This window comes from Nyctibius grandis, chromosome 1, assembly GCF_013368605.1.
Source record: "Nyctibius grandis isolate bNycGra1 chromosome 1, bNycGra1.pri, whole genome shotgun sequence".
In the NCBI taxonomy this organism is placed as follows: domain Eukaryota; kingdom Metazoa; phylum Chordata; class Aves; order Nyctibiiformes; family Nyctibiidae; genus Nyctibius; species Nyctibius grandis.
In genome coordinates this window covers 80,319,036-80,345,081 of record NC_090658.1, presented here as the reverse complement: position 1 = coordinate 80,345,081, position 26,046 = coordinate 80,319,036, and the positions used below count along the sequence as shown (strand labels likewise).

At 38.1% G+C, this 26,046-nt stretch overlaps 1 protein-coding gene across 3 annotated transcripts in view; it reads right to left on the bottom strand.

The window, feature by feature from the left end:
- PDSS2 (decaprenyl diphosphate synthase subunit 2) overlaps nucleotides 1–26,046 on the bottom strand; it is a 134,620-nt gene that overhangs the window by 32,308 nt on the left and 76,266 nt on the right. For all 3 annotated transcript variants that reach the window (XM_068399977.1, XM_068399992.1, XM_068399983.1), the window contains exon 3: nucleotides 15,762–15,960. In XM_068399977.1, coding sequence (XP_068256078.1) covers nucleotides 15,762–15,960 — 199 coding nt within the window. The remainder of the gene's footprint in view (nucleotides 1–15,761; nucleotides 15,961–26,046) is intronic.

Sequence of the window (26,046 nt, the reverse complement as noted above, 5' to 3'; positions counted from 1 at the left end):
AAATCTGAACTTGATCCAGAATGTAAAACAAGCAGTCCACGGTCTCCCTGGAACTACTGTACAATTTAAACTCGTGCACATGAACTGTGTTAATTGGAACAAAACACTCACGATTTATTGTAAAATTAAATGCAGGCATTTCAAGTAAGCACACCTTAAGGCTACCCCTTTAGTTGCTCACAAAGTTTTAATTTCTTGAACGTTTAATTTCCTATGCATATGAGCCTATATCTGATTCCTCTTTTTACTTCCTAAAATTCAACATAGTTCTTATTGAATTAAAAGATTTAGTTTCAATTTTTATCATTCTTGTAAGTGAAGACAAGAAGTCAAATGATAAAACCCCTAACAGAAAGGTATTTTAACATTTAGGTGTACTTTATTTGATAATAAAACCACATTTGTATGCTAGTTTTGAGTACTAGCAAAAAGGTTGTGTGTTTTCTTTTTTTTAAACACTGGTTCATATACATATTCATATACACAGAGCAAGCGCTAACTTTAGAAATGGTGCTGATTTAAAGTCATGTTTTTTCTTGCAATGCATATGGGTTAATTTGCAAGACCTATAAAAACAGCCTGGAAAAAAAAAAAATCACATTGCCCTTTAGGAAACTCAATACCGAAGAAATATTGTAGCAATATGAGCTGCAGAAGAACTGAAAGGACAATGATCCTACAGTGTTACCAGATGTGTTGAGTTATTTAAGTGGGGAACAGAGAAAATAAGGGTCTTCCCACCCCCCCTTTTTTTTCTACCCCCCCCCCCTTTTTTTTAAGGTATCAGATAAGCCCTATTCCCAAATCCAGGAGGATTGAGTATCGCCAATAGGTCTATGAAAGTCTGTAACTAAATGCCCAGGATCAGATTGTATTACAGTTTATACAAGCAACATCCCAAGATTCTTCTGATGGCTAGGACACATAATACAGATCAATCACTCACTAAAAAATGTTATGGTTTGTGAAATGGTTTGAGCTCAGAGACCTACACTGGTAATACGAAGAGGAATTTACAAAGACACTGAGTCCTACTCTAAATGTCAAAGTGATAGTATGAACTTTTAACAATGCATCTGGCTCTGGATAACTAGACCTTTTCCTCTCTCGCCTGAAACTCTAGACTGAGCAGGACCCTGTTTTGGGGTTTCTTTTTTCCATCTCTCCTCTCGCTTTTTAGTGCAACTCTACTCTCAAAGGCAATTTTAACTGACTTAAAACAATCTTGGTGAAACATTTGTGAACAATTGTACCTCTTCCTCTTATAGTTTATAGAACGTCTTAGGAGAATTATACATCCACTAATTAGAAGAATCCTTATATTAAATACCATTAGGCCTTTAGTGACATATTGAACACTATATGTTAGCAAAAATTTAGTATTAATATTACCTCCCTTCTTTCCAAATATCTCCTTTTTTTTTGTTTAAATATTATTTTTCTAAGGTAAATGCAAGGCCATATAGATCACTACCGGGAATGAAATTTCAGTTTCAAGAGCACAGTGGGATGCTTGCATGAGGCTCTGTTACTTCATCAGCCCTTAATCCGATCTATGAAAAGCATCTGCTGCATAACATCAGTGGCCTGGGGTCCTGAGCACTGGGGAAAGCAATGAAAAATGAGGAAACCAGGTAATTTTCCTCTGTATCCCAAACTGACATAGAGGAAGAAAAATTATTACAGATTCAGTAGTATTCACACAGCCAATAATACACTGACTAGTTCTTATGCAGCACTTTTCATCAGAAAATGGAAAGCAATCAACATCTACTGTAAAACTTATTTCCTCCTGTTTTATGTAAGGGGAACACAGTGACAGGGAACAGATTTTTCCCCAAAATCATGCAGCATGACAGTGGAAGAGGAGAAAACAGTATCCAAGTTGTCTCTATTCTCATCGGTGCCTTTCTGCTTTGACCAGTGCCCTGTTCCACTTGACGACATTTCTGAGAAGCAAGTTTGAAGAGTAGGAAAGGTAGACGAAAAATCAAGTGCTCCCAACTGCTTTTCTTCTCTTCTGATTTGAAGGTTGAGCTCTATTTTAAACAAGTTCAAAGATGGGGAAAGCAAAGAAAGAACTGCCAGAATTAGTGCTTGAAAACAGCAGCGACTCAGAATAGACCAAAGGCAGCCTATTCATAATCTCCCTTCCCACTATTTTTCCACTCCTCTACACATTTTTGAGGAGCCTGGTCCCTCTTACATACTTGGGATGAGCAGGAGTAACATCATATTGAAATAAAACAAACTTCCACTCTATTTTTCATTTTCCACTCTGCAGCTGACAAGTAAAAGCTCATGCAAATATTTTCAAGCCCTTTAAACACATGTTCTGCAAGGGTTTGGGTTTTTTCTTTTCCTAAGGAGGTACTACTCCAACACCTTTTGTAGAGATGTGGTCTCTTTTGCTTTTAAAAGGTCAACACAAAGGCCATCAATTTACAATGAACACAGGGAAGAGATGGATTGTTAAAGCTAAAATCTCTCCTACTTTTTAGGCAGACTAAGTGTATAACATGATGTAAATTCTGGACACAAGCACATGACTGCTGATTCCACAGCAAGACAGAACTGATGCTCTGACCTCTCCGATTTATGCAAATATGAAATAGTCCAGAAGCCTGTGCTACGTTTCAATGACAGAAGAGCTCTGTAGGTTTGAAGATCAGAAGTTAGGTGAAACTTAATTCGCCCTTTTCTGGTAACTTATTTGTCAAAAATGCACAGCTTTAGTCCTTCAAGGTTCTTCACATTTACTTTGAGTCTAGTTTCTCAAGCTCAGATTTTCTAAATATTGATTGGAGAAATAGAACAGTGGTAATTTTCTTAGCGGTTCAGAAAATTACTCAGGACGTTCAACCAACCACACATTGACTTTCCTCCTTCCTTTTCCAGAAATCAGACTAAATCTTTCAGGTAGTTTACTAAGGACCCATCTATAAGATAATTCAGGGTTCAGAATTCCCAAAGCATTCTGCATATGTGACGACACAGAATAGGGCCATGCATTCACTGTCACGGGTACAGCAGCCCGGTTCTTGCTTGCAGTTGACCGCCTTGGGAAATACAGCTCTGTCTATAAAAAAAAGCTGTGTATTTTATTTAAAGTGAAACTTTAAAGCTAGAAGGACTGTAGGGTAATCACAAAATATAAGACATTTTGGTAGAACACTTTCTTCCAAGTTAGAAGATACGATTCAGACTCCTTCAAGCACAGTAAAAAAAATGGATTCTGGGCCCCACTCATCCTTCACGAGATTTCTAAACACCCTGGATGAAAAGAAGACATTGCTGCCATCAGTTTAGCAACTCAAGCACTTTGTTCCCTTTACTTGTCTTCGAAATATTTTGTTTAAAGTTCACTGCAACATAACACTACATATGTATTTTTTTCCTGTTTTTCATTCTAGGTTAAAAAAAGGAATGAATTTGAGCTCCACTCAATGTGTGGTGGTTTTATTTTAAATTCAGCAGCTGAAATGGAATTGATTACACAGATCACTCTATTTCAGAGTAGTAATACAGTGTCTCCGCAGACTCCACCAGATATTTTCAAGGGGAACATCAAGGAAGGATGAAGCTCTTGTGGGAAGACAGGAAATAGCACTAGGAAGAACACAGCAACGGATATAACTTTGTTCCTCATCTTTCCCAATTTCTATTTGACAAAATTCTTTAGCTTTGCCAAATTCCTTTCAAGAAGGACCACAAGTAATTCCTTCCTTTCTTAGTGTTGAAACAATACCCCTTCCTCACACATCTGCTATGACAGACCCTACTCCTTACTGCTGATGCGTAGACTTGAAAATGTAGCAAGACTTCTCCATACCAGTAAAGAAGAAAATTAGAGAGTCAGGAAACATTAAATATACAGATAAAAGTTCCCTCAACTTGCATTTGACTTCCCTCCCCAAATAAGTCTTAATTTTTGGAAATATTTCCACACTTAAAAATTACACAGAAAGTTCTTAAAATTAAATATACTCCTGCATTTGACACAGAAACATTGCAACACTAGGAAGCTAAAGATGGAACTCGGTAAACAGCTCAAATTGGATTTTGATTGTTCAGTAATACCTAAAAAAAAAGTGTGTGTGGGGGGGGGGAAACAAAAACTCTAAGGAGTTCCAAGAACACTGGAATTCAATTTTCTTTCCTGGCAATCTCCTCAAACATCATTAGTCATACAGGTAACTAAGTGTGCCAGCCTACAGAATTTTTTTTAATGTAATGTTTATTGAATCCTATTGGATTTACTATTTGAAATAATCTTGAGCTTTATTATTTTTTGAAGCTGTCCCTCTCTTAGTTGAAATACACAGAAAGGACTCCTCACAGTGATTTGCTTTCTAGAAGGTTTTAAATGCTCTTCGAAAACACATTTATGGTTTTCTTCACTCCGTTAATGAATTAGTAGCAAAACACGATGTGCAATGTAAAAACGTCGCCCAAACCCACTACTTGATGAAAAGGTACTTCCTAGACGTAAAAAAAATCCTTCAAACTAATCTGCAGCAGTCAATTTGAATATTGTTAGTATTGTCAAATACCTGCCTTAAGGTCAGTCTACCTTAAGGATTTTCAATAGAGTTAAGTTACCCTTTTTATGCTGATGCAACACTATCCACAGAAGGGGTTTTCACTACTATAAGGACTTTTAGTGCATAATTCAGTCATTTTCCCTAACAATAATATAACCAACAGGAGAAATATTGTTTTCCGTTCTCTATCTCCACGTGGTACCTTACACAGTATATCAATACCTTTGCAGATCCAATGCAGATCTTTGCACTAAAGCACTCAAACAACTGTTGATGAGTGACTCAGGTTAGAGAAGTGATTTCTTCTGCTTGACCGTTCTGGATGGGGTAATTTCATTACACATCTTTCTTCTATATAAAACAGTGAACAAAGAAGGTATTGTGACTACAGGGTTCTGCAGCTATAAACCCTCCTCATCAATAAATGACGCAGAAGAACGTGGCTATAAAACACTATTCCCAGCCATACTGGTGCAGACAACCATTAAACTGGGATATGTTCACAAATGAATTGCAGATTAAACGGAATAAAAAAAAAAATCTGATCAGCTCCGATTTGACAGAAATTATACCTGCAAGTGGTATTAACTATTTTGCACAGACTATCTGAATAAATGTGAATCAGAAGTAATACCATTTAGCATCTGACAGATGGAATCAACTAAATGAAGCCGTAGATGTTTATTAATCTAGCAAATCAACAAACTGCTGTACCAGGAGTAGCAGCAATCAGATTCTAGACTCCAAGTGAAAGGCTGCTGAAATTCAAAACACTAATATTAACAACCAGTTCCAGTCCATCCAAAGATTCAGTCTTCTTGCTGGCCAACAAGATGTCAAATACCTCAATGTTTTGTTTAAAAACACAATTAACTCATCTACATTACGGCCATAATTTTATGCACTATATTATTGCACTGAAGTCATTCCAGAAGTAAAGGCACTTTTACTAAAAATTTGACCCTGGGAAGGTTCATTTTAAAGATGAGCTTTACAACAGTGCAAAAAGAGGGGAGGATACATAATCTATCATCCTATTTACAAGACACATATATTTTAACCTCTCCTAGTAGTACAATGTGTATAAAACCTGCTGGGAAGGAACGAAGAAGAGGGAGCCAAGTTCTTCTCAGTGGTGCCCACTGACAGGATGAAGCAATGGGCACAAATTAAAACATGAAATTCCATCTGGACACATGAAAACACTTTACTGTGAGGGCATTAAACAATAGAAGAGGCTGCCCAAAGGGGTTGTGAAGTCTCAATCTGTGGAGATATTTAAAAGCCATCTGGACATGGTCCTGTGCAACCTGCTCTAGCTGACCCTGCTTGAGCAGGGTGTTTGGATTAGATGATCTCTAGAAGTCCCTTCCAACCTCAACCATTCTGTGATACCAGCATCTGGTGGAGGAGGACAACAGCTGATTTTGCATACTCACACCAGCATCACCAGTAACAATAACTTTTCTCATCTTTGAAATGTTAAAACCAAGGCTACAAAGCTGGTGACAAATACTCTCTCAGGGAACGGTTAAGTTTTCTGATTGAACTGGGAAGAGATTTCCCTTCTACAAACAGTTAAGTTCTTGGGAGACTAAGAAAGGCCATCCAGACAAATTTTAGATTGTTATCACTATTGCTAACAGCTTTGAATTGCAACTGAATCATCACAAAAAAACTATATGCAGTTTCAAAAAGTGTATTCTCTGTTGCAGTTGTACTCCAGGTGGACAGTTGACTATATACTAACCACTGTGACCTCCAGTCTTTCTGCAAAGTTGTTTATTAACCACCTTGTCATGAAAGACCACCTCTAGAACCAAACACGTCCCAAAATTCCACCCACCCAAAGATGGATGTTAATATGTATTAAGTCCTCACTCAAAAAAAAAAAAAAGTCTGTTTGAGATAATATTGCTAAGACAGTATTTCACCAGAAACAGATTTGATTGTTTTTTATTCTACTATGCACTCTCAATATGAATCTTACTATCTTTAAGAAACAGACTTTAAATAAAGCCAAGAAAACAGAACTTGTGATCTTCCACTGTTTCAGCTATAAAAAGAATAAAGTTGGCATCGCAAATATCGCAAAGGACATCACCTTCTGCAACTTCATGAAAATTCATTTTCATTTTATAATTTGTGTATGAGCTAAAGCTATTTAGCAATGAATTCCCCCGTGATGATTATTCATGGCTGTGAAAGAAAGAGCTGTAATGAAGATCTCTGCTTCAAGAAACCTGGACAGTGGCAATACCTATTCTAAGTAGGTGGTGAATGAAGTAGCAGAACTGCTGGCTCGAGAGTTCTATTTTACAGTGTGCGTCTCATGCAGAATAAAACATCACATACCCACGAGTTTTCATTACTTCAATTTCTTAGCATAAATTTTGTTTTCTTTTGAATATCCATTTCCTACATATTCTGGCAGGAATCAACATCTTGGATACAGCTTCTTGTTAACAGTTAAGGAAATATCAAATATAGCCACTTTTTAATGTTTGCCTCAAATCTTTGAAAGGCAATTTCTTCTTTGAAAAGTGAGGGGGTTCGCCTTTTAAAAAAATATAATAAAACCCCTTCTCCCATAATTTGGCCTTAACATTCCATGAAATTGATTTTTATAGATATATATATACACACACATACATGTACACATACACGATATGCGCGCATATATATATATATATATATATATCTCAAAGCCTGAAAATATTTTTGACTCCTAAGCCGTTTGTCTTCACCCCTAGACAACAGCCAATTCAGTGTCATACATTAAGGGACCAAACAACTGAGGGACAGACACTGCTACCCCAACTATCCAGAACGTATTTCCCAGGTGTAGCAATTATGTTGAGATCTTGAATGACCTCTGACTTTCCTCTCAAGAAAATCAGCTTCTTTTTCAGTTTCTTCAAATCAGTTTTCACTTTCTTCTTCATTGATGCTCAACAGTCATCTCTTAAAAGCCCTCTTTTTTCATGTATAGATAGCATATTAGTTTTTTCCAGACCATTCTCTTAATTAGAATGAGGCATACAGGAGTTCTATCAGAAAAATAACTACTTACTTAACCACATGTTAGAAGTAGCTGTGTGATTTACCTCTGAGAAGGGCAATATTTACCTGGAATAACGACAGGTATTCGGTTCAGGAACTCAAGCAGTAAACACTGACTTTGGCCTGCTGGGCAGAGCAGAGAAGCTACTATGCTACTATGAGGACAGCAAATTCAGATCCAAGTTGAGGAAATCGTTAGTGAAACAACTCAGAGGCAAGAACATTAAATGGACTTTGTGCAAACCAATATGAAAATCTTTAGTAGTCTACTGAGAAGTCATCAGAACTCAGCGGATAACTTTTTCCCGAGACTGTTACTTGCTCAGTCAATGTAGCATTGAGACAGAATCTCAAACACTCACAATTCTGTTCTCGATAGCTCCATGCCTTAATACTTTCAAAATACTCTTGCAGTATATTTTTGGGAAAGAGCTTCAATCTTAGACTTGATGATTCACAGTGATACCTCTGACTACGTATTGTGATATCAGTCTCAGTCTCAGTCCTTCCATGTTCTGCAGCAGTCATTCTGCTACAAGGCACTGGTTATAAGTCACACGTCCATAGGGGAAGTGGCAGAAATCACTCTTTTTTCCTATATTTTTCTTTTTTTAAAACTATTTTTTCATGCAGAAGCGGGAGGACAGAAAACAGACTGAAATCTAAACGTAAAATTTTCCAACAGTGCCATAGTCAAGAATTACAGAAAAATAAACTCTTTCAATACAGACCTATACTAACCCCAGCGGAGTCTAGCTTTGGGAAAGCTTAACATAAGCATTAGCTTTAAAAACCAGTACAGGTGCAAAAGACCACTAAGGTAAAGGATAGACCTACTTAAGGAATGCACCGATTAGAAATCAAAACAAAGTTAAGTGGTTGTAATCTCAAAACCAACATTCACTGCAATGCAATAGAACTCTTAGACATCAAAAACGACACTCTTTCTAACCTATTACCACAATTACAGATTAAGTCTAATTTTTAGAATTTCAATTAATTAATAAATTAATAAGCTGTGTCATGTAATCCTCTAATTTAACTTCTCTAAAAGATTACTTTTCAAACATACAACCGCAGCCATTAAGATAATGAAATTTTACAAATATTTAATTATATTACCAATTATAGACAGCAAAAGTGAAATAGAAAAAAAAAATCTATAAAAGATTCAGAAAACTGAATGCTACATTTGCTCAGGTGTTATTTTAGGCGCTATAAATTTATTTCTTGAAAACAAAGGCAAATGATGCACTTGCTAAGGAACTGTTCCACTGACACAAGCACAGAAAGGGGCAATGGGAAGAGCACAATGCAGTAATCTGGAGATTCACTAGCATCATTCTACAATTTTATCACCATCATCACAAGAACTGTTACCACTAATGACAGCAGAAACCCTAGACAAAAGTTTTAAGGCAGTAGTGTGGGAAAAATTTGATTACCAAGTACTGATTCCAACAGATTTTCATCTTTTATCTTTAACATACAGGATTTTTTTTTCCCTAATGCTTAAATACTTTCATCAGCTATTATAAAGAGTGCCTTTTTGCTACCAAAGGAACTTCACATGACTGTCAACAAAACTTTAGTAACAAAATCTTCTTATTAAAAATCAAGTGTTTGAGAACATTGGGCAGAAAAACCAATAAATGTCCATTAAATAGACATAAAGTTTGTTTGAATTGCAACCTCTTATGTTTCACTTTACGGTAAACTAAAACCAAACTTACCTCTCAGAAATGGATGCAAATTAGTAAATTTTGGTGCACCCTAAAAATAATTATTAAAACAAATTTTCTTAAGAATTGATCCATAATTACATACGAATCATAATGATGTACTCCCCCTGTACTTGGCACTGGTGAGGCCATACCTCAAATACTGTGTTCAGTTTTGGGCCCCTCACTACAAGAAAGACATTGAGGTTCTGAAGCCAAGTCCAAAGAAGGGCAACAAAGCTGGTGAAGGGTCTAAAGCACAAGTCTTATGAGGAGCAGCTGAGGGAACTGGGGTTGTTTAGTTTGGAGAAAAGGAGGCTGAGGGGACACCTTATCACTCTCTACAACTACCTGAAAGGAGGTTGTAGCGGGGTGGGTGCTGATCTCTTCTCCCAAGTAACAAATTATAGGATGAGAGGAAACTGCCTCAAGTTGCGCCAGGGGAAGTTTAGATTGGATATCACAAAAAACTTCTTCACCGAAAGGGTTGTCAAGCATTGGAACAGGCTGCCCAGGGAAGTGATGGAGTCACCATCCCTGGAAGTATTGAAAAGACGTGTAGATGTGGTGCTTAGGGACATGGTTTAGTGGTGGACTTGGCAGTGATAGGTTAAAATGGTTGGACTTGATGATCTTAAAGGTCCTTTCCAACCAAAACAGTTCTATGATTCTATAGAGCTAATGAATCTCAGAAGGAAAATTCAGATTAAGGGTCTTATCGGGGAGAGAATCTTAACCATAAATACCCTCTAAGTATATTTACATTATATTTTACAAGAAATAAACAATGAAGAGTAGCTCTTTCAAAATAACTTTCATTGCTCTGAAAACAACTCATCTTACAACTACGTTTACCAAGAAGCAGCTTCTACTCTCCTCAAACAAAATGAAAAACGCTGTTCTGAGGGACAGTAATTTGGACCTATTACAAGTCAGTGGCTGCTAATGGCTGCCTTTACATAGTCAACAAGACATTTCCTTTTAAAAAGGATATTTCTTACAGGATTCTTGATGGTATGCATTCTTCATGTTCTTTAGAATAGGTTTTCAGTTTTGAAGAGAGGACCAGAAAACTGCCACTGATCCTGGGAATCATTTCTTTAGCCAATCCATGATTTTTCATTGTTTTAATACTTAAAATATTTTTTGAAAAGTTTATGTTCTTCTCTTGACATCATATAGGAAAAGAAAAAGCCTGATACAAGTACTACCTTTCTTAAATGACATTTAAAAATTAAAATTGTAGATTCTAGCTGACTTGTCTGTCAATTCTCAAAAACGTCAATTTACATCGAAAGGGCAACTGGCATAATTCCAGAAAGGGGATACTCTCTATATCCTTCACTGATCAGTAAGGAACCAAGTTGCTCAAGTTCAAAACTCAGCCTTCCCCATAGGACCACAACTGATGCAACAGAAGTAGAAACTATAGTTCAAGATAAACAGTTCTTTTATGAAGCACAGTGTACATTCAAGATTGTTGCAACAGGAAGACTTAAGAAGACTTACATGAATAACTTGTTGATGTTTATGCAAACACAAGGCCTATTTTGTAAACAACACATTTATGCCTTTAGGAATACATAAACTTAACATAAGGAAATGCATCCACTATATAAGTACTACATCTGTGCTACTGTTTATTTATAAAGAAATAATGCTTAATAAAACAATGCTCTATAATGTGGTCTTCTGGCAGAGCTCTGCATTGACAGACAAGATTCTTAAATTCAATTCCAGGTTTTCAGGCTGCAGATTTTGAAGTGCTTCTGTGAACAGTTTAATCATTCCAAGAAGAGCTCACTGAATTACAGTGGGGAAAAACAGAGTAATTTTTAAGATTTCAGTAGGAACTATAGAGAACACTACCATTACATGTCTTTCAGGGTTTTGGGCTAGGCTTTCTTTTTTTTTTCCTTCTCTTTTAGGGCTTTTCATTTTTTGTTTTGGATATGTTGTTTACTGGTGGTTTGGGTTTGGTTGGTTGGTTTGTTTGTGGGTTTTTTTAAATACAAATGGACGCCTTCCTATCAGTTTATGGAGTTGCAAGCCACGAATTTACAGATTATTCTATCATTTTCTTTAGTCATCAGCACATTACAGTAGGCATTGTACTAAAATGCATCATTTCATCCTTCAGAAGTTTTATGGATCACTGTCTTTGGAGTGGGGGAGGATCAGAACCGGTCACAACTGCATCTTTTATGCCCCCTCTCCATAGTTTCATAAGACAACTGATGATTCAGATGCTCTAGAAGGCTCCAGCTTTAATGCTGCAACAAGTTTCTTCAACTTATCTGTGATATACCCTGAAAAAGCACATTATTTGATAATATCGTGGTCAATATTTACACATCACTTGTGCTAAAATGTCCATATCATGTATCTGGCTGACAGGTGACAAAAATGCCAATTAATGCTTCCTACTTTTGCTACATTTGCATCTGAACTCCACCCTAAAAATATTACAGGAAGCGAAAGTTACTTAAGCAGAAATCAAAGACAAAACTAACACTTTTTGCTACCTCAGTCAAAGAAGCACTTTCAATGCAACAAAACTTGCTGTTAGCACTTTCATCCCCGCATCCTTGGCTAGGCAAAGTGAGACAGAATCACAGAATCACAGAATGGTTGGGGTTGGAAGGGACCCCTGGAGATCATCTTGTCCAACCCTCTGCCAAAGCAGGTTCCCCTAGAACATCTTGCACAGGGTCGTGTCCAGGCGGGTTTTGAATATCTCCAGAGAAGGAGACTCCACAACCTCCCTGGGCAGCCTGTTCCAGTGCTCTGTCACCCTCAAAATAAAGAAGTTTTTTCTCATATTTAGAAGGAACTTCCCATATTTAATGTGAAGTTCCCATGCTCCCATGATAACAAATGTTAAAGATATATTACCTTTAGATGGCAACAAAGAACTAACCCTTAAACATATCCTTTTACATTCCTTAATAATTTATTCACATATTTATTTAAAACTGCATATGGTCACATATCCCACAAGATAGCTGAGAGGTACCTTATTTTGTTAGGAAAACATAATTTACTTTTCCATCTCTCCCACATCTACATGTTTATGACAACTTTTACAAATATCTTATCACAATCCTAGTATCAAAACACTGCAACCTCAAAATGAGAAGACCTATCAAAATAACCCCATCATCCCATATAAACACACCCCAATCCAATAAATCAGCACATTACCAGGCATTAGTGTGGTGTTTAAGCAGCAAAAACCAATCATGCCCTTCCTTGTCAAAGGCTCACCATTCCTCAACCCACTGCTGATACACCAAATACTAAAAGATCCCAACCCAATTCCTTTTGGGGGTCAATTCCCTTATAACATCCATGGATTAGCAATGTCCAATCTACTACAGGATGCAGTTCTGAAGTAAGGTTATATCTGTATTATCTTCAATCAACAATATAATTTATCACTGCAATCAGCAGGCCAAGAAAAGCCACCATCCAAAATACAAAGTAGACCAAAAAAAAGGATAGTTTATATAAGGTGATCAAAAAGTTAACATGAATGTACAAAAGAGTTGAAAATACATGTGATCTGACCAACCTAATGCTTTGTAGATGTAGAAGTTTTTTGAAGAATTACTGTTAATTTTAAACAGTTATTATCTGAAAAGTAGGACTTTGCCATGATTACAAAAAATGTAGCATGCAGTTGCATCTGCCCTTCAGTACTCCATTTTAAGCCTCAGTCAATACCAACTTTGTAATCATAATTAATGTCTCATAATTTCACAAAGTAGAAAATGAGAATGCTTTCTTCTGAATTATTGTTCAAAAACCAAAATTTTAGATAAATTCTGCAGTTGTGCTATTATGAAGTATTCTAACAGGAGGCTTCCTAACTGACATTTCAAGAAATCTAGACTCCTTGTACCTCAGATATTAAAAAAAAAACAACCCCCAGCCCTTCTTTTGCATAACTTTAGCAAATATATGAAAAGTATGAGCACTAGTTTAAAAGAAACCCCAAAAAACACAAACCCTGAGCCTTGAATCTTGTTAACACCATTACAGTTATATTCTACAACAGTAGCAAGAAGAGGAAAATTACTACGAATTAACAACAACAATTCCTATATTTAATGTTATTTAAAAATCAAAGTGTTACCTAAGGCAATTACCTTGCAGCCTTTTAATATCTACAGGGAAAAGCCTAAGGGAAAATAATTGACTTTGCTAATTTTACCCTTGGCAATTATAAAATAGCTCTGCATTTCATTATGAATACAGAATTTCACATCTAATTGTTAGCCCCGAGAGAAGCACAGAGATAAATGCATCATACATAAGCTCAGACAAGAGTTTAACAGCACAATAAAATTATCTTGGTAGCAGTGGTTTCAGTCAATGTTAAAACCCCTTTTAGTTTAAATTCTAGTCTATACAACAGCTATGCATGTCTATGGAGGTGATAGCCTACCATGGTCAGTACCACGTATGATATAATGCTGCTCACTTCATTAGCCAATTTGCTGAGCTACCAAATAAATGCCAGCAAGGAAGGAGCACTGTGGTTCTTACTTTTTACATCAAAGAAAACAAAACATTATGAGGAAAAAAGTCACAGTTATTTCACACTGCTGAAAAACAGATGCCAGATTTGAAAAGTCATCATTTACAAAAGAATAAATACAGTATGTTTAAATCATTGCACCTGTCAAGAGATTTCTATAGTTTGTACTTCAATTTTTCTAACTTTGCTAGTAGGGTTAGACGTATGAAAAAGAATAATTTACTAAGTCAATCAGTTTCCATAATGGCATCCCACTTATCGTATGTAGAAGCTATGAAAGTATTTAGATGTCAGAAAAATGAAAAAAAAGTGCTAAAATGTTTTGGCAGATTTTTCCGACATGCAGTATAATGGTTGCTTTAAAAAAAAAAAAGTATTTCTTTGCACTTGTGCTTCATTTCACTGTAGGCTTGTTTCCTGGCAAGTCTTTAGGGATTATACATTGCTGCTGCAATACTTAATGATGTACTGAATGCAAAGTAATAGGTGCTACATTTTATAAAAGTTTCCTCTTATGTTGAAACAAAAAATTGACGTAGGGTTAAATCCTTTGGTCTGTCTTGACAATTTTACACAGTGCTAAAAAAAACCATGAACAGATACAAATCAACAATAATTAATAAAATCAATTGCACCCCATTTTGGTTATGGTATGACTAAAATTTTACATTATTTAAAACTTTTTTTTTTAATACGTACTACCAGTTATCACCATAATGGCTTAATTCACTATTCCAGCAGATTGACATCTAATTTTCTGTCTCTTCTCTTGAATCTCAGCTCTATACTACAAAATGACACCACTTTTGAGAGAAACTGTCACACTCATGATCAAAGCGGTACTGAAATACTCAACTACCATCACGAGGAGCTTTAGCATGAGAATCTAAAAAACAATAGACTCCTTAAGCTCAGGATTGAAACTATGTTGATTATTGACAACTGCATGCATGACAAACATTTATTTTACATTATGATACGGCAGCAATCTTCAGACATATAAAAGTATCCCTGCAAAAAAGAATTGTTTTCTGTTACCACTAGAACAGCACATTAAACTCTCCAGCCACACACGTGGTTAGGGACTGGCACAGGGATGCCCAGGACTCTCCCTCCACCATGGGAGGTTTTAAGAACAAGCTAGACAAACACATGTCAAGAATGATTTGGTGTAGCTGATCCTGTCTGAGGAAAAGAACCAACTAGAGAGATGATCTCTTAAGGTCTCCATCAGTCTCATTTTCTAAGATCACATATATACATATACAATTTGTTTTTCATGAAAAACATTTCCCTGTAAAGTTTCAAACAGCTTGGCTGAGCAGCTGGATTGCAGCTGCCCTTTAGAAGCCAGTACATCCACGTTAATAGGGCAATCCAATACTCAGGGGCATACAAATGCCTTATAAAATAATTTTATTAAGACTAAAAAGTCACCTGAGTGCTGTGTAGACAAAGAAATGAAGCCTTTTTGCCCAAGAATTCCATAAGACAGACAAACCTTTCACAAAGCACAAGGTAATAAAACAACAAACCAAATATGTCTTCAGCTGGCAGCATGCCAGGGGTGGTGTAGTCCAACATGCCATGAGGATGCCACCACATATACGTTAAATTCATCAAAATAACCCCTCATCCAATACTACAGTGCTTTAGAATGTATACTAAAGGCCTCACCACAGTAATTCTATAGGACAATGGCAAACACATTCACAGCAGCAGCAGCCGCCTGTGAATCCATCTACAGTTACAATGTAAGTATGCTGATTTTTAAAGGATGCTCCATATATACACACATACCATAACTGCTTATTTTTTAAAGGCCCTCTCTTTTGGAACAGTCACTAATAGTTACTTGCTCTGGCAGTAGAAGAATTTTTTTCTTTTTACCTTGGTATTCTGCAACTGCGCAAGGCTTGTGCAAGCATTTGCTAGAAGAAAATCTCCACTCAAAACAGCCATTTTATTTCCAAACTGCATATCCTTCAGCGGACCGTCGCAGGACTTGAGCTCACCAATATTCACTATGCCACGATGCACCAGGAAGGCAGTGTGGATCAGTTCTGTGATCTCGGCCAGACTTCTTTGACTGAAAGCGAAGAAAAGGTACAACTATTTTTGATGCTATGAATAAAATATAGATTCTTAGGAGGGGAAAAAAAAACCCAAACAACTACATGTGCTAAACAGAGATTTTTATGAATTATCATGTAGCTCTTCTACGTACTTCTAGAAGCCACAACCAGGAGGTGTTAAGCACAGAGAACCATCGCTAAGTATTTCCAGGTAAGCCACGGGTACCACCGGTTCCACTTGGAGGAACGCTGCCCTTTGTTCGAATTCTTTCACAAAACAAAGCTAAGTAATCAATACAGTCCTCATGGTCCTTTCTTTTTTTTGTTTTGTCTTCTAGAAGCTTGAGGGACACAGACATGAGGAAAATGCCAAGCAGAAAGTACTGATGGGAAGGAACAAAGGATGTATCGGCAGGGGAGTCGCGAGCAAGCCCATCCGAACACCGTAAGAATGCTGCAGTCAATGGCTGCTCAAATTAGAGTTAAATGAATAACAGGATACCTTGCAGTTCTATAAAACCAAGGCGGGGGGAGGCGCAAGGGGGAGAGGAGAAACAGCTGAACATTTTAAAACTGTGTACTAATGATATTTCACTGGTTGTTTTAGTCAGAAGAAGCAAAGGTGATTGATTGTCCAGCAAAGGGGCAGACCCAATTTTATTTGGACAGGTTTACAAATCAATTCTTATTCCAACACACAGTGTGCTACATTCTGAATTTAGGGTTTCAAATCCCTGCGAGAAGCAGAGGTTATCCCATAGAGACTTGACCTCTATTTTCATTTTTTTGGAAAAGGCATGAAAAGAGTCATTAGCACAGCCCTCTCCTCTCCTCCTCCCACAATTCACTGGAGCATCCTCTTAACACTGCAAACGTAGATACACACAAGCCTTCCTCTTATGAAATCTTCACCACATTCGTATCTTTTCTGGCTCAAGCAGTTCCCTTTATATCATGGAGACTTCATATACAAGCAAAAATGCAATGCATGCCCTCAACCAGACAGATGACTAAAAGGCCTTAAAGTTCAAAAAAATTGCAGCATAGTACAAAGGCACGTTACGCTCCCTGTGCTTATTCAAAAGCGGCCAATACTGATTCATTGAGTAACCGAACTGCTCCATACATTCACACGTGCATGTACCTGCTCATACACACTCAAGTTAGATTCTGCCTCAGTGCCAGCACAATATGGCTTGCACAAATTAATGGAAATTGAACCTCTGGATATCAGATGTGTAGGGACCTTCTAGTGGAAAGGTGCCCCTGCCTATGGCAGAGGGGCTGGAACTAGATGATCTTTAAGGTCCCTTCGAACCCCAACCATTCTATGATTCTATGATTGAATACTGAGTAAATTAATGTTGTTTCCTCTGGACAGTGAAGATGTGTTGCACCTTCCCCAGATAATATTAAAGTAACCTTCTGCCCCAAATATATCTGACTTGTGAGGAGCCCCAGCAGCAACTGTTTCAGGCCAGTGACTGTGCCAATTAGCAAAGGAGAAGAGCTGGTAGAGCCACACAGCCTGGGCAGGCATGCAAAAGGTAGATGAGCTGGGGGGAGAAGATAAACAGAGGCCCCCAATGTATTTTGTCACACACAAAAGAACTAAGCTGTTTTAAAACCTGCCTTTATAATTCACAATTTTTGCTCCATGCAGAGAAAAACAATCTGAAAGCAAAACAGCTAGCCATTCTCCATGTAGACCACAAAATTGAAGGTTGATGCTGTTTTTCAGAGAGGCAAGGGAGGAACACACACAACCTACAGCCGCAGTACTGTAATCACGCCTGGCTCAGCTCTAATGAAGGGTTAATAAAATTTCAAGCTTGGAGAAAAAGACTAACAAGACATCCCGATGCTCCTGCTGTCATTGTCAGGGCAGCCCTTGGAGGAAATGTCCATATCAATTCGGTTTATCAGATGGACAGCTGATCAACATTAAACAGACTTGCTCTGGGCAGACTGAGCTGAGTTACCTGTCATGAATAGCAATGAGAGCCCTCTGCTCCCTGCTGCCATTTCCGACGGCTGCAGATCCCAGGACATATGGGGATCCCTAGTGACGAGCACATAAAGCTGCAGCTAACTCAAGCGACGGCTCATTTCCCCCGGCTGAAAGCAGGCATTAATATCCTGAGGAGATCAGGCCCGCCTCTGTGACCCCCAACTACTGAAGCAAAGCGACGACTGTCCTATTTCTTCATTTAATAAGCTTTTAATGAAGGAAATCAAAATCCTCTGACTTCAGCATTGCTCTTCATGAAAAGGTTACACAAATACATCAGTGTCATGCTTCCCAAATGCTCGGGATCTGTACGTTTTCGTTTCTTTTTCTGTAATCCGTTTGTTCTCCAAACGGTATTCATATTATTTGTGCTAATGAGAAAAGCATATTAGGCAGATAATCTGCATCTAATTCTGATCTTATACACTGCTCTTCCATCCTCTCTCTCTAGCAAACTAAAAATATAAGAACCAAAGCTACTGCAGAAATCCCAGGCAATAGCTTTCTTAACGTTTTTTGCGATAACCCCCATAAATCCCAGATGCAAGAAGTCCACAGTGCTGTTACGGATACAGGAGGGTTCTTGACATAACTTTATAAAGCATCCAACCAAAAAAAAACCATCACCAAACCACTGTTACAACGTTGCTATTGAATGGCTAAAGCAATACTATATACAGCTTTCTCAATCTGAAACACAATTCAGTGATTAAATAATTTTGTATTTGAAAGCAGCTAATCCCAAAATAGAAAAAATTAATGTTTATGCAATCCTGGACTTACAACAACATACGACAGAATACAAAAGCAGAAACAACAGGGCAACAGGATTATGAACTCCTACTGCTTCCATCCTGTTCTTGCTCCAGAGCCCGTGTTCACACAACAAAGAAGTGGCTGCCACAAGAATTACATAGCAAGGTAGTACTGAGAAAATAGTCAACATTTTTAAAACACATGAAGTCTCCAAATGGAAGCAGGTTAAGCATAAGGAATGCTTTTTCACCCAATGCCAACATACTTCCATCTGTCTTTCACGGCCTTCGCCACTGACACAAGAACTCCCTGCAAACCATCACCAACTGCCCCAGAGACTCCACATACAGACGTCACGTTTCAAGAGACGACACCATTTTGAGATCCACATGTCCCTTAATCTCCTTTTCCTTCTCCGCTTCCAAAATCAACCTACATGCAGTAATGTCATTCCAAAGAGAGTGCTACAGAGGCTTGGACAGTATCAGGGGGACCTTACTAAAAAGTTTTGGTGGGTCGCAGTCAAACAGGCACAAGTTCCACTGTTAGATGCATTATTTAAGCAGAGTTAATTGTGAAACACAGATCCTCCCTCTTCCACCCTCGCAACTAAGAGAATCCCAGAATCACTGAGGCTGAAAGGGACCTCTGGAAGCCATCTGGTCCAACCCCTCTGCTCAAGCAGGGCCACCTAGAGATGGTTGCCCAGGACTGTGTCCAGCTGGCTTTTGAATATCTCCAAGGACAGAGACTCCACAGCCTCTTTGGGCAGCCTGTAAACAGGACAACAGGACATATTGGCTCATTGCCCTTTTGAGCCAATTACTATCTACCACTTCAGTGAATACTTCTTCCCCCTCTTCCAGTCTTTTATAAGATCCTCAGACTTGTTCTTGGCTCTTTTCTTTTTTTGCTTTACTCTTTACTTCATGAAAAATCTAAATTTACAGACTTTTCTTGCCTGTGGTGCGTAAAAGGGAGCAACACGTAAATTGCCTCTTCTTTTTCTGCTCTTAATTCCTTGTTCCTGCAAGTTTAGTACTAGTGTAACTAATCTAAATCTCTGTAAAACTCTTGCTATAAAATGTCCCTTAGGTTATGAGCTCCTCAAGCCGTAAATGTCATCCTGGAAAGTACAAAGAAAACACTAACTTCATGAGTAACTAAAAAACTCTTCAGCAAGGTCAATTGGAGCTATATTGACTCTAGGACTGTAAAACACCAGCTTGTAGGAAAATATTAGAAAAATGTAAAATTAAGTTATATAGCATCCTGCAACAAGAAACACAAGTGCAACTGCTATTCTTCCTCTTTGCTTTCTTCCCCCAATGAAGTCTCACAGATCATTGACATTCAAGTATGTTTTGGTGAACTTTGATAAACCGCTGAGCATACTTCAAGAAATCTTTTCTATCTGCCCTTATAAACTAATGCAGTAGCCGTAAGATCCTGCTGCTGCGATGCCGAAGTAAGGAATACAGGTTTTGTAGAAACGCCACAGTTATACAGCACCACATCTATTGAGAAAAGTAAAGAACTAATGGAGAAACTTTGTAAATATGCTTCTATCTCAAAAAATGCATGTCACAATTTTGTTCTGCATTAGAATTTCCTATTTGTATGCCTGGGAGTCTGCCTCATCACAGTATCATTGTTACTAATGGTCTTACTACGGAGAGGAACATCTCATGCAGAATTCAACACAAATTTTAAAGCCCACACAAAACTATAAGAAATGGTAAGGGGGACTGGCAAAATATTGAAACAAAATTCTGTGGAAACAAAATAGGTTTTGATAGTAAATTTCCTATGCAACCTTTTACAATTAATTTTGCAGCACTCCTTCCTGGCATCCTGAATATGATCTCTTTAAGAGTTCTTATAAGTGACTTCAGTCCCTAATTTCAAGTCCTACTCTAAAAAGAAATAATAGCATTTTGCAAAATGTATGATAAAATAGAAACATCAAGTAGTGCAATTGCATTGCCGTGAACAAAAGAATACTTCAGCTTAAATACTCCTCTGCAATATTTGCGATGGAAACTCAAGCTCTCAGTAACAGCAAGAAAACTTGCGTCAGTTTACCTTTCATTATCAGCTAACCATCAGAAATATACTGGCCCTCTCAAAGGATGATAGGTTATGCAAAGAACCATTTAATAATTTAAAATGTTAATAGTAGATATAATATTTCACAGAAACGGACCAAAGACTTAAATTAGCCACTGAAATCCATATTCTAAAATTTTCAGCAAAGGAAGCAACTGCAATGAACAAAGACAATGGAACTGATAGACCAAAAATTCTTTAAGAACTCTTATCATTGAACCTTTGAATTAAGGCATATACCAAATATTTGAACATTTTCTCTGTGATTGTCAATTCAATAGTTTCCCTTCAATACACAAAGGATTAGTTTGTAATTAATTGTAAAGTCTTACATTCAGGATTCTTTAAAAAATAAATACATAAAAAAATACCAGTATCCATTCCATTTTAGTGACAGCTATAATAACCTATATAAACCTATGAATCTGAAAAACTAAGTAGTTCTTTAGTGGAAAATTACATATGAAAACACATTAACTAAAGAATTAAAGTAATAATCTTGAGCACTGACAATGTATTTGGGCAGAACTAGGTATCCGATTTTACTTTTTTTTTTTGTGACCAACAAACAGGAAGAAAAACTTTTGTAAAGACAAGAAGGTGCACACACTAAATTCAAGTTCATCCTGTATGCTCTGGTCACTGTGCTGCACCAAGACAACCCACTTAGTTACGCAGCAAGAAAGGGCTGGGATTTTTACAGTTCTTTTTTTCCATTCAGCAGTCCAAGTCAATGCCATGGTTAATAGTACCACAATTAAAGGAACAATGTATAGTGAATAACAAACAGCATCATGGTGATGGAAAGTCTCATTCTCATCTTCTCTATATAGTCTTCTTTTACAAGAAATTAAAGTGGGGGGAAGGTGTTTAAACTAGTCAACATGTATGGCAGGCACTGTGGTTTCACTAGCAGGAAAAATGTTCAGGATAAAGCAGCAGACTTCAGCACAGCACCAAATACTCATTGCATGATCATGTATCTGTTATCCAGCAGAAAATATCTACCCACTGTTATCCTTTAACAAGGTCAGAGAGTAAGACTTCTGTGGTTCCTCCTCTCATGGTCACTAAGCTACTGTAGGTGCACATTCCACCTGAGGGATAAATGAAGTTGAAAGACACCAATTCTAAGAAGTTCATTGAACATGTTGATTAGTCGCATTCCTGTCGATCAATTTATTTTTAAACTAGGTACATATCTTACCTCTTTCATCTCCTTCCCTTCCTAGCATCACAAAGTTTTTGAAGTAAAACTTCTTCCCATACTCCTTCATGTATTTTTCCTTCTTTATTCTTGAAAAGATCTTACATTTTCATTCTGTTATCTTCCCCACCATTGAATATTGCTTAATTTCTTTTTCCCCCTAATTTGGCTTAGTAAGCTCTTCCCTCAGCCCATTATAGGACTTGAAAACGTTTTCTGATTTTTAGTGAGCAGATGTTCACTTGAATTCAGCAAGCCAGTTTCCCTAAGCCTTGTGGATGGTCAGCAGAGGGGGAGAGGGGCACTTGAAGTCAGGCTCCTATTCCTTTTCTTAACGTAGGAATTATGAAGAAGGGTTTTGGCAGCCTTGACTTCACTGAGTCTACCACAGGACCTTTCCCCCTTTGTACTCCAGACAGCAACATGAAACTTAACCAATCTGTATCAGTTTCCAACTAGTGCCACTGATGTGCAAAGACGGCCACCACTGCGTCACTGAAGCATAGCTAGGAGCCGTCAAGCCTTGGAGACAGCTGACTGCACTGAACTGCAAGCGATCTGTATTTGCATCATCATCTCCCGGCAAAATGAAGCCCCAACTGGTGAAGTTCAGAGTCTGAAGGCTCTGTCTGGCTCACTCCTTTATTCGGCATCAGTTTCCAGCAAATTAAGAGTTTGCTACAGCACAGCACATCTTTCTTGTGCTGTATGGCACCATCATGGTAATTCCCCTTTCAAAGTGCACAGGCTAAAAGAAAAATATTGCCAGCCTGGAAGCAAAAGTATCAATTCTGGGAAGGAGGTGAGAGAATCTAGACAAAGACCTGATAAGAATCACTACCCAAGTCCAGTTTGAAAAAAAGTGTTAATTAGAGAAGCCAGCAGACAAATACCATCAGAATCAATAAGTCAAACTGATGTTTTCTAGGACTCGGAGGCAGACATGCAGGCTGGGACCAACAAAAACGAGAACGTCGAGAGGAAGCCTGCACAGTAAGAAGTATCTGATCATTCCAAGACCTAGAAAATGAGTGACAATCCAACTGAGTGAACAGATGAGGAGCAGGCGGGCTGGGCTGACAAGGTAAGAATTCAGGTACAGTAGCCATCAAGACAGTTCTTGTCATGGTAGGACTTCTATAGTAAGAAGGGTGCAAAGGACATTCTGCAAGGGAGAGGTATCAAAAGAATATTTGCTTTGCTCAAGCCAGATGTGAGGTGTGGTAGCAAGCCTAGGCATGTTTTTAAAGCCCCATAGACAAGGATATGAGAAACTTAAATAGCTTCACATCTTATTTCACTTTTTACAGATTTCATAAGCATTAGAAAGTGTTAAAAAGGGAGAGATCCATTACTTTTCCTTTTCTTACAGACCCTTTCCACAGTGCTAGGGAAGAAAAAGTAGACTCTAGACATGAGCCAATAGTTACATAAGTATTGTTAAAATTAAAGGGGGCTTATAGTTTATGTTTTATGGCTTTCTTTTGTATGTGTGGGTTGTTTTTTTTTAAAGCAGGGCTGGCTAGCTTAACCTAACTAATCAAACCAGAGAAAAAACCAAGAATATTCATGAAGATGTAAGGAAAAAAAAATAGTAAGATATCTGGAAAAAGATTTCTTGGATTACTTGAACACTGATGCTAAGAAATCAGGTAATAAAAATTGGAGCTACTAATTTGTAAGCATATTGTTAAATTTATTAAAATGTGGCATTATTAAAATCACATACCATAATTTCCATTTTAAAATCACTGGTTATCCCTATAGGAAGATTCACATTTCCAAAATGAAGTAAAGCTGTCAAATGCAATATTCTCTTTTTATAAGGCAATTATCGAGATTTAAACTTCTAATAAATAAGACAAATTGAAATTCTAGTTTGTGTTCCCTATAGATTATCTTAACAGCTATGTAGCCCATATCAAGTACTACATTAAGTCATACCAAGAGCTAAGATGTTTATTCCTTTAAAGAGCTACTTCTCTCATTTTGCAAACAATGATGCTAATATTACATGAGAATACTGAATAATCCCAAAAATGTATATCGGCAATATAATGTATTGTCACTATCTTGAATTTCTAAAAGGAAATTTCCTACCTCAAGAAATTTTGCATTCAACTTGAATTCTCTATTAAAAATTTAATTTGCTACAAAGAGTTCACATCAAAACTAAAAATTTAGGTACAAGTGAACATGACCTCAATACATTTGTTATATTAAAACAATAGAATCAAAACCATAGCAGCATAAAAACATTCTTTATAAATATGACATATAATATCCAGAAGCATATAATATTCTACATAAGCAATAGTTTCAATGATAAAACAAGCTGAATCAGTTAGATAAATTAAATAGAAAAATTATTGAATAGTTTCCAAAAAGTAGTCACATATTTTGCTATATGACCAAAAAGCCACAATTCCCCAGTTAAAAAGACTAAGCTGATTAAAAATAAAAACAAAGCAAAAAAATCATGGCTTAGACAACGCCAAACCAGCTATAAATTCCTTCCCTCTCTAACTCAAACAAACTGGAAAACAGCAAATCAGAGAAACCAAGCAAGGAAGAAAACTGATAAAGGAACGAACGAGAAAATGCAGAGATGGACAGGAAGCTGAGCAAACCAATTTTAAAAGGATATAGTAAAAAACTCTCAAAGCCAAAAAGAATTACGACCTTATTGGCATCACAGAGACATGGTGGGATGACTCTGACGACTGGAGTGTTGGAATGGAGGGATACAGGCTTTTTAGGAAGGACCGGCAGGGGAGACGAGGAAGGGGTGTTGCGCTCTATGTCAATGATCAGTTTGAGTGCATGGAGCTCTGCCTGGGGATGGAGGAGGAGCTGACGGAAAGCTTATGGGTCAGGATTAAAGGGCGGGCAAGGACGGGAGACATTATAGTGGGTGTCTGCTACAGGCCACCTGACCAGGATGGCCAAGCAGATGAGGCCCTCCACAGACAGACAGATGTAGCCTCATGTTCACAGGCCCTGGTCCTCACGGGGGACTTCAACCACCCTGATATCTGTTGGAAGGACAACACAGCCGGGCACAAGCAATCCAGGAGGTTCCTGGAATGCATGGATGACAAATTCCTTCTCCAAGTGATAGAGGAGCCGACGAGGAGAGGTGCCATGTTGGACCTTGTTCTCACCAACAAGGAGGGGCTGGTGGGGAACGTGAAGCTCAAGGGCAGCCTTGGCTGCAGCGACCATGAAATGGTGGAGTTCAAGATCCATAGAGCAGCAAGGAGGGCGCGCAGCCAGCTCACCACCCTGGCTTTCAGGAGAGTAACTTTGACCTCTTCAGGGACCTGCTTGGGAAAGTCCCTTGGGATAAAGCCCTGGAGGGAAGAGGGGCACAAGAAAGCTGCTTAATACTCAAGGAACATCTCCTCAGGCCCAGGAGCGATGCATCCCAACAAAGAGGAAGGCAGGCAAAAACGCCAGGAGGCCTGCATGGATGAACAAGGAGCTCCTGGACAACCTCAGGCACAAGAAGGAAGCCTACAGAGGGTGGAAGCAAGGGCAGGTAGGCTGGGAGGAATACAGGGAAATTGTCCGAGAAGCCAGGGACCAGGTTCGGAAAGCTAAAGCCCTGATAGAATTAAATCTGGCCAGGGATGTCAAGGGCAACAAGAAAAGCTTCTATAGGTATGTCAGTGATAAAAGGAAGACTAGGGAAAATGTGGGCCCTGTCCAGAAGGAAATGGGGAGACCTGGTCACCTGGGATATGGAGAAAGCTGAGGTACTCAAGGACTTCTTTGCCTCAGTCTTCACTGGCAAGAGCTCTAGCCTCACCACCCAAGTCACAGAAGGCAGAGGCAGGGAATGGAAGGATGAAGAACCACCCACTGTAGGAGAAGATCAGGTTTGAGACCATCTAAGGAACCTGAAGGTGCACAAGTCCATGGGACCTGATGAGGTGCACCCACGGGTCCTGAGGGAACTGGCAGATGAAGTTGCTAAGCCGCTATTCATCATTTTTGAGAAGCTGTGGCAGTCTG